The 9,755-nt window shown below is 48.4% G+C and overlaps 1 protein-coding gene across 1 annotated transcript; it reads right to left on the reverse strand.

Moving 5' to 3' along the window:
• Window positions 1-739: 739 nt before the first annotated feature.
• LOC132388013 (uncharacterized) lies at window positions 740-5,271 on the reverse strand. The gene is made up of 2 exons (XM_059960347.1): window positions 5,015-5,271; window positions 740-4,736 (listed from the first exon to the last, which is right to left on the reverse strand). The coding sequence occupies exon 2, from the start codon at window positions 4,567-4,569 to the stop codon at window positions 1,360-1,362; it is 3,210 nt and encodes a 1,069-aa protein (XP_059816330.1). The 5' UTR covers window positions 4,570-4,736; window positions 5,015-5,271; the 3' UTR covers window positions 740-1,359.
• Between the last annotated feature and the right edge of the window lie 4,484 nt (window positions 5,272-9,755).

The raw sequence follows: 9,755 nt of genomic DNA on the forward strand, positions 1-9,755 counted from the left end.
AAGTATTACCGACAGTGATTTCCACAGAATATCCCTTCTCACAAGTGTTTACCACATGTAACACCCTGGGTCGCCTCAGGCTCGCTCAGCTCGTTCTTGTCTAGGGGGAGCAGCCTTTGGCCCCGCCAAACTGGGTAATCAGCTGGTGTGGATGCTGTGTGATGTCCCCGCCTCGCCCACAAACAGACAGTACACCATATGCGATTAAATGAGTACAATTTATAAAGGTTACTATAACTAAGTGATTAATAACGATACAGTATATATGAAGAGAAAATTAAAGAAAAGACGCCAAACTTATCAAAGTCCAAACCACTTCGTGCACAGCCATTGGAGCTCAATTTCTGAAGTCTTCTGGCCACCATTCGATCCCCTCCGAACTCCTCGACTCTCCAAACAGCTCAGGACCATCCGAGTGGTCAACCAAGCACATCTAGCTTCATCCCCCACCCTCCTTGGAGAATCTCCCGGCCTCGGACCCCCCTTTGAGGTCCGATCCTCGCCCAGCTTAGAGCATTGCGTCCTCTCTCTCGAACCCCTCGCGCCGATCTGCCCAAAAGCCCGTCAACAAAAGCTTACAGACTCAGAAGAAAGAACATTAATCCCCATTTGGTTTACAAATGAATACTGTCACGTTCTCCTTCGGGTGTAACGAAACGCCGAATTTAACGTCCGGATAAACCACAGTTAATAAGAACCAGATCGCAGTAAGATTAACCATTTACTGTTCACTCTTCACATTAACATATGGTGAAAACTGTTGATAAAACAATACAAGATTGATACAGTATTTGTTCCTTCCTTAATATCACATTTCAAGTGTAAATACTTGCAAAGGTGACTATAACTACATTACACTAAGGTGCAGTATACAGGGAGAGTTTACCTGCTCCATTGACTACTTTAAATACACTTCCATGCAAACTATCCGCGACTCTTTAACTAACGAAAGCATAAACATTATCTACCGACGTTACCTCTAACAGGATCAGCATTAATATCTTAGTTCAATATATCAATTATCTATTAACTTACAGCGTTGCTCTCACTGTGATTTCTCATGCCTGCAAAACTGCTTGTGCTCAGGTGAGCCTCGTGGAAAGCCCCCACCCTCGCGCTAATTTTAAACCGGTGTTTTCCCACAAGACGCGGCGAAACCGGATGTGACGTCATCGCATGCCGATATATTTTACATGCAATGAATACACTTTAAACACTTCTAATTCTAACTAGAAAATACTATTGAATGAATTACTAAGCGAAAATATTATAAACTAAATAACTGTCGTAAAGACAGCACACTCCCCGCTTGACCTTCGTAAGGTCACAATGAGCAGAGTACAAAACTTAGTCTCTTAATCAGTCATTGGGTAGAAGTAGAATAACTTCTGTAACTGGCCCTTGGTAAATTTTCACATCGCCTTGGTCGGTAGTCTTCAATTCGATCTTCCTGACATGTCCATCCCCGCTAGGGAATGTAGCAGTGATTCTGGCCATTGGCCTGCTGTTGCGAGCGACTTGCTTGTCCCTGAGCAGGACTAAGTTTCCAACTTGAAGATTCCTGCGGGGTTCTGTCCACTTTTGTCTCTGTTGCAACAAAGGTAGATATTTTTGTCTCCAGCGAGACCAAAACTGATTTGCCAGAGCCTGGACTTGTCTCCATTGCTTTGTGTACAAATCCTTGTCTGAGAAGTCTCCTGGTGGAGGAGGTGCTCCTGCCTTCTGCGTAAGGAGCGTTGATGGCGAAAGTATAAAGGGGTTTTCTGGGTCAGAAGACACAGGTAGGAATGATTGTGCGTTTATAATGGCTGTGACCTCTGCCATTAGGGTGCACAGTACCTCGTGGGCCAATCGGGTGCGTTGCTGCATCTCGGGTTTCCTTTTCCGGGTTTTCCGTAAGGACGTGAACCGTTTGACTGCCTGCTCTTTGTTATCTGGTGAGCGCTGGCGTGGTTCTCTGATTGGCAATGGGGCAACCCCATTATTTGCTTCATCTCTGAAGACCTTGGTGTCTTTGGTTTTTAAAGAAATGGTATCTTGAGCTGATTGTGCAAGTTTGTTGTCATACTTCGTTAGAGCGAAGACTGACTGGCCCAGCGACTCGTCGCTTGCCTCGCGCTTGTTAACGCCTTGTTGTGCTTCCTTGATGCACGGGACACTCGGGCAGGGTTGAAAGATTGAATGGCGGCCACTCTCTAGCACATTGGTCTTGAGTGTGTTAACTATCGGTTTGTGTACGTCACCGAGACACACCTCTCCTATCACCACCCAGCCCAGATCCAGACGTTGCGCGAAGGGGGCGTTGAGTGGTCCATTGATCTGCTGCCTAACCTTGTGTACCTGGATAACATCTCTTCCTAATAGCAGGAGTATTTCCGCTTTCGGATCCAGTTCTGGGATGTGTTTGGCGATGTGGTGGAGATGCGGCTGGTGTAGCACCGCACTTGGTGTCGGGATCCCAGCGCGGTTATTCATGATTTCGTTGCACTCTAAGAGCGGAGGGAGACAGATGACGACTTTACCATCCAGGGACTCGATCTGGATGCCTTCTGCCTTCCTTCCTTGGGTTTCCATGTTGCCTGAGCAAGTTTTGAGGTAGTATGGGAACCGCTCACTCTCAATGTTGAACAATTTAAAGAACTCTGGACTGACTAGTGAACGATTGCTCTGATCGTCCAGAATCACATAGGCTTTGATGGCCTTGTCTTTGGCTCCTTTAGGGTACACCTTAGTGAGGCAGATCTTGGAACAAGAACGACTCGACTGAGCTTGACCGCAAACTTCTGTACAGTTCGTGCTGACAGCTATTGACCTAGAGTGAGCCTCTCCCTCCCCGCCGTCCCGTTGTGGGGGTGAAGGAGTACTCTCGGTTTGCGGTGACAGGTCGGGATGCATGGCCTCGACGTGATCTGGGCTGCCACATTCCGGACACTTCACGGCGATCGTACACTCTCTGGCGAGGTGAGAGGTTGAGGAACAGCATCTAAAACATATTCTTTTCTCCTTGAGAAGAGCCGTCCTCTCTTCAAGGGGTTTTTCCCTAAACATTCTGCATGCTTTCAGGGGGTGAGGTTTGTTATGCAATGGACAATACTTGCCAGGGTCGTTGTTAGTCGTAAGGGCTTCGGTCTTGAGCACTGACACGGGTTTATCAATGTTGAAAACATTCGAAACGGATCTGCCTGGCTTGGTGTAAATCGAACTGCTTCCTGGACCTACAAGGCTAGGGTCGTTTCGCCTCTTCGCCTCCTTGCACACAAACCTAGTGAGGAGCTCAAAGGGAGGAAATCGACCATCGTGGTCTTCCTTGTACTCTGAGGCAACAGTCAGCCACTTGTCCTGCAGCCCAAATGGACGTTTGTCCACAATTGGTCTAATCCCGGATGGAGTATCTAGGAATACTAAACCAGCTGAATAGCCATCTTCTTTGGCGCCTCGGATCTCCATGAGTAAATCTCCGAATTCTCTTAACTTAAAGTGATCTTTGGCTGACACCTTAGGAAAGTTTTCCAGACGTCGATATAGCGCCCCTTCAATAATGTCGGGGGACCCATATCTCTCCCAAAGTCTCTCCCACGCTTCGCTTAAGGCTAGCTCAGGTTTGTTGATGTACACTGAACGCATGCGTCTCACCTGGTCGCGTGATTCTTTCCCCAGCCATTTCGCCATAAGGTCCAACCTTTGGGTTGCACTGAGCTGGACCCCGTCAATCACGTTGGTGAATGTGGAGAGCCAAGCACGGTAATTTTCGGGTTTATCGTCAAACTGGTACAGTCCCGAAGTGACGAGATCCCGTCGTGCTAAATACTGCAGCGTGGGATCGGCTGCAAGCGGCATGCGGGCTGGAGAAGTGCGTTGGCGCCCATATGACTGAGAACGCACGTTTCTCATGGAATTTGCCATCCTGGATTCAACCTCCGCGTCTCTTCGCATCGAACTTTGTAACTTTGGTGTCAAAGTATATCGGTTGTCAGCTCTTTCATTCTTGACTTCATCGCGGGGCCGCGAGGGTAAATTCTCTTCCTCGTAGCTGGGGAAGTTATCGAATAGGTATGGAGAGGGGAGACGAGCCTGCCTGTCTGCTTGATATTGTACATAGTCGCTCGTGCGTTCCAGTCTGGTCCTTTCCAAAGCAGAGCTTGTTTCGGTCAGATCACGCGACCCTTCAGCTTCTTCTATGTACTCTGCTTCCACCCTGGCAGCTTCTCCTTCTCCTTCTAGCTGCAGCACATGCAACTCTGTCGATATTTTTGTCATTTCCAACTGGGTTTCGGCTTCTCTGGCGGCCTGTTCTCTTTGTCTGGCAGCCTCTTCTTTCTGGATTTCGGCTTCTCTGGCAGCCCTTTCTTTCTGGATTTCGGCTTCTCTGGCAGCCTCTTCTCTTTGTCTGGCGGCCCTTTCGGCTTCTTTGGTGGCCAGTTTCATTTTCAAAACTGCCTCTTGTTTGGCGTAATGCAGTCGCACCTTGGCGGCTTCTGCCTTGGCTCTTGCCTGTGTGGACTTACTTGATGTCGTTCTACTGCCCTTGTCGCTGGGCGCCATCGACTTGATCCCGGATCGAGCTGACATTGCAGCACTTGAAACACCTGATAATGCCGCTTTTTCACTGTCACGTTCTCCTTCGGGTGTAACGAAACGCCGAATTTAACGTCCGGATAAACCACAGTTAATAAGAACCAGATCGCAGTAAGATTAACCATTTACTGTTCACTCTTCACATTAACATATGGTGAAAACTGTTGATAAAACAATACAAGATTGATACAGTATTTGTTCCTTCCTTAATATCACATTTCAAGTGTAAATACTTGCAAAGGTGACTATAACTACATTACACTAAGGTGCAGTATACAGGGAGAGTTTACCTGCTCCATTGTCTACTTTAAATACACTTCCATGCAAACTATCCGCGACTCTTTAACTAACGAAAGCATAAACATTATCTACCGACGTTACCTCTAACAGGATCAGCATTAATATCTTAGTTCAATATATCGATTATCTATTAACTTACAGCGTTGCTCTCACTGTGATTTCTCATGCCTGCAAAACTGCTTGTGCTCAGGTGAGCCTCGTGGAAAGCCCCCACCCTCGCGCTAATTTTAAACCGGTGTTTTCCCACAAGACGCGGCGAAACCGGATGTGACGTCATCGCATGCCGATATATTTTACATGCAATGAATACACTTTAAACACTTCTAATTCTAACTAGAAAATACTATTGAATGAATTACTAAGCGAAAATATTATAAACTAAATAACTGTCGTAAAGACAGCACAAATACCATTCTTGTTATCAGTAAATTAGCATTCCTGCTAGTTAACAAAAAGAAACCCTTTCCCAACAGTAACAAAGAAAAAAGAAGAAACCCCCTTTACACTCTCCCTCCACCAAATAAAAGTCATGTCCTCATGACTACTAAATAACTCGCCACCTTTTCTGCCAACACACCGTAACCCAAGCACAAACAGTGACATCTCCTCCCCACACAGTAACCCTCATGCCCTGTTCCTCAGGCGCTACTTAGGCCAACTATCTGGGAGTTCCCTAACCCTTCTGAGGCCTCCGTACCCCCTCACCTAAACCCTTCAGGCTCGGACACAACTGGGAATACCTTGGGCCCACTACCAACTCCTCTCTCAACCTCTCACTTATGCCCCACACTGCACACAGCTAACCCTCCCCGCTACACCTGACTCAATGGGAGAAGGGCCAAAGGTCTCTTCCTCAATCGAGGGAAAGTCAGCAAAAGGCAGCATGTACCACACATCCAGCACATCATCCATCGAATCTGTATTCTTCCTCATTCCTGTGATCGGTAGCTGCTGTTTGATCATCTCCAAACGGAAACACGTGGCCTGCACTGCTCCTGCAGTCTCTTCAGCCTCCTGTTCAGTATTCACTGCACTTCTCTCCAGCTTTTTCTTCCTCATGACTTCTTCCAGATCAACTTTCAGATTTTGCACTTCATTTGAACTGTCGACAGTCATCTTCAGGTTCCCTTCAAGCTTCCGCTTCTCTCTTCTGAGATTCGTCTGTAATTTCTTCACCTCCGCAAACTCCCCTCTCCGGGTTCTCAGTTTGCTATTACACTCAGCCAGACAACTTTCTTCATTCTCTCCAACTTGTAAGTCTTCCGAAAGGTTCCAGATCACTTTCTCCAGTCTCTCCATCTTCATTTCAAACTTGATTCCCTAGAGACAGTAACTTACGAGCTACGACCTTCGCACGTGTCCCGAAAACACTTTAACTCGGTAGTTCTCAGCTGCTCCTGCAACGACCTCACTTCAATTTCTCCTGAGGCAAATCCAAACACCAAGAGATCATCCACACACACCAAAACTCCAAACGCCTCCACGTCCCCTATGGTCTTCCACCTGCCCCGCAGGAAGGTTGCAAGGGCTCCAGATATGCCCTGTGGCATCTTTTCGGACCCGAAGACTCCTAGGGAATTTATAACGGCCGTCTTCTCCTTGTTGGCCCCACTCATCAGGATCTGGCAACATCCACTCCTCAGATCCAGCACCTTAACCATTTCGCACCACTCAGACAGGCCATCGCCTCTCCAGCCCTCAGGGCCATATTCTGGTCACTGACAGTGCGCCTCTTCAATGCAATATAATCCACACACACGCTACGTCTTCCACGGCTTCAGGGGCCAGACGCCGCAACCTCTCTCTCTCCGAGGTGTCTTCAGCAGTCAACTCCGCTCCCTCGTGGTATTTCGCAGCGTCCACTAAGAGGGTCTCACCCTCAGCTACGTCCCCCAGGCCGTACCACCACTGGCTCTTGTTTGAATTCGGAATCAGCCCAATGCTGCTACACACATCCACACAAGCAGCTCGAAACTCTGGGTGCATCGACAATGCCTCCAAACAACGCTCACCCACCTCCTCCGGGCAGGCCCCCAAGCACACCAGCAGGATATTGGTTCTCTCTAGAACAGAAACACTGCCCGTCTCAACAGGGTCCGGACACATCAGCATTAATGATTCATGAACCACAGTCTCCTCCACATTTGCCTCTAAGAACTCCATTTTCACTGACCAACAACTGTCGTCTGGATAATCACCGGCACTGGTACCCCGAATCTCCAGTGTCCTGAATGTCGTCAAGGGTAAATGTTTCCAATAACGGTTATGAAACAAACTGTACAGCAACTTAACAGGTGCCCCGGTGCCGAGGATGGCTTTAACTTGACTTCCATCCATCCGTAACAACACCTGTGCGCATGGCCCCTCTAAGCCTTCAGGAATAGGGTCTGTTCCTTTCGGGAGTTCCTTGGTTCTTTGCTGGGAACGTGCTCCCCCAGAGACCCCAAGCCTTTCCCCCACTGGGCCTCCTCTCATTTTTCCCGACACCTCTCGAATCAACGGAACAACTGATCCCCTTGACAGATCCCCTTGGCACCGCAAGCAATTTATCTGCCCCCCTAGGCAAAAAGGGATACCCTAAAAACTTCCCACCAATCTCCTGCCACAGATATAATAAGCCCCCCAGCTGCGGCATTTGATTTCCAGTCGAACCACACGCATTTTCCCACACTTTCCCAGAACTGGCAGTGGTCACTTCGAGGTAATTGCGCCTGACAGTTCTAACAAAGTCACCAGCCTGCCTACTCAAACTTTCAACCCGTCCCTGTCGCTTTTCCTCAGCCAAGCACTGCCACTCACCCAACAACTGAGAGGTCCGCTCCGCCCACGCCTCCGCCCCTTTAGGGCTGGACATTATTCCAATAACCGGGCGGAGCTCACCACTGCAGAAACATCCCAACCTGTCACTCCTCAATCTCCAAACAGTACGGACAACCCATGGTCCCACCACCATTTCGTCAGCACTAGTCGGAACTCGAACAACGACAATTGCTACCAACAGCAGCCACCCTACACAACACACACGCAGCGATAACCAGCAATCGCACACCCACAAAGGCACACCAGCTCTTCGCCGCAGACACAATTTAAATAGGGTGATCACACAGCCTCCGCAGAAATCAATCCCGGACGAGCCCCCACAATGTAACACCCTGGGTCGCCTCAGGCTCGCTCAGCTCGTTCTTGTCTAGGGGGAGCAGACTTCGGCCCCGCCAAACTGGGTAATCAGCTGGTGTGGATGCTGTGCGATGTCCCCGCCTCGCCCACAAACAGACAGTACACCATATGCGATTAAATGAGTACAATTTATAAAGGTTACTATAACTAAGTGATTAATAACGATACAGTATATATGAAGAGAAAATTAAAGAAAAGGCACCAAACTTATCAAAGTCCAAACCGCTTCGTGCACAACCGTTGGAGCTCAATTTCTGAAGTCTTCTGGCCACCATTCGATCCCCTCCGAACTCCTCGACTCTCCAAACAGCTCAGGACCCTCCGAACTCCTCGACTCTCCAAACAGCTCAGGACCCTCCGAGTGGTCAACCAAGCACATCTAGCTTCATCCCCCCCCCCTCCTTGGAGAATCTCGCGGCCTCGGACCCCCCTTTGGGGTCCGATCCTCGCCCAGCTTAGAGAATTGCGTCCTCTCTCTCGACCCCCTCGCGCCGATCTGCCCAAAAGCCCGTCAACAAAAGCTTACAGACTCAGAAGAAAGAACATTAATCCCCATTTGGTTTACAAAGGAATACCATTCTCGTTATCAGTAAATTAGCATTCCTGCTAGTTAACAAAAAGAAACCCTTTCCCAACAGTAACAAAGAAAAAAGAAGAAACCCCCTTTACACACATAACACACCCGAATACAGCTAAGGGTTAACAGAAGTGGTAGCCTCGAAATAATCCAACAAATTCCCATTTGGATTATACGAATTATCACCAACAGTGATTGGTCACAGGGATACCTCTTCAAGTGAATTACCACATCCAGGCAAGGGTTAGCACAAGTGGTCCTCACAGGATACTCCCAAACCAACAGATCCACTCCACTGGATCAAACAAAGTGACAATCCCACATTCGGTATACAATGGATGAATCATCCTTGATTCAATGAAACAAACTGGGAAGTGTAAACACGCTGTGTGGTCAAATATTTCCAGCACACGTTCGTTCGTTCTCTCTCTCTCTCTCTCTCTCTCTCTCTCTCTCTCTCTCTCTCTCTCTCTCTCTCTCTCTCTCTCTCTCTCTCTCTCTCTCTCTCCCTCTCTCTCCCTCTCTCTCCCCCTCTCTCCCCCTCCCCCCTCTCCCCCCCTCTCTCCCCCCTCTCTCTCCCCCCCTCTCCCCCTCCCCTCTCTCTCTCTCCCCTCCCTCCCCGAGAAAGCTGGCGTCACTCAGGCACTACCTCTTAAAATGACAATCCACGGCAAGAAACCTAGAGGTTCATCACTCTCCACTATCAACCAATGCAATTTCCTTTAATCCGAGAGAGTCCTTCTACTTAGTTCCTTCAGTAACATCTTTGCAGTCTGTTCAATGTATTGCCCCTTCAGTTTCACAGCCGTCGGAGTGGTCAGTAACACTTCATATGGTCCTCTCCACCGAGGTCCAACTTTCCCTCAGTCCCAGTTCCTGATCAGGATAAATTCCCAGGTTCTATGGTGGGATAGTCACTCCTCTCTGCAGGGTAGTTCTCATCCTTGTAAGCCTGTCATACCTGTGAATGTAACGCTTGGAAAATTTTGGTTAGTTGGCATATTTATTTCCCCATCTCTTCCAATATCTAATTTTGCTGGTAGGCTTTCTGGGAGCAATGGTGCACAAGGTCTTGGTCCCCAGGATATCCTCATGGGCCAACCATGAATGTTTTAAACTGGTGACA

This window comes from Hypanus sabinus, unplaced genomic scaffold, assembly GCF_030144855.1.
Source record: "Hypanus sabinus isolate sHypSab1 unplaced genomic scaffold, sHypSab1.hap1 scaffold_249, whole genome shotgun sequence".
Classification (NCBI taxonomy): domain Eukaryota; kingdom Metazoa; phylum Chordata; class Chondrichthyes; order Myliobatiformes; family Dasyatidae; genus Hypanus; species Hypanus sabinus.

Coding starts and splice junctions, on each gene's coding strand:
- LOC132388013 (XM_059960347.1), bottom strand. CDS start 4,569: ATGTCAGCTCGATCCGGGATCAAGTCGATGGCGCCCAGCGACAAGGGC.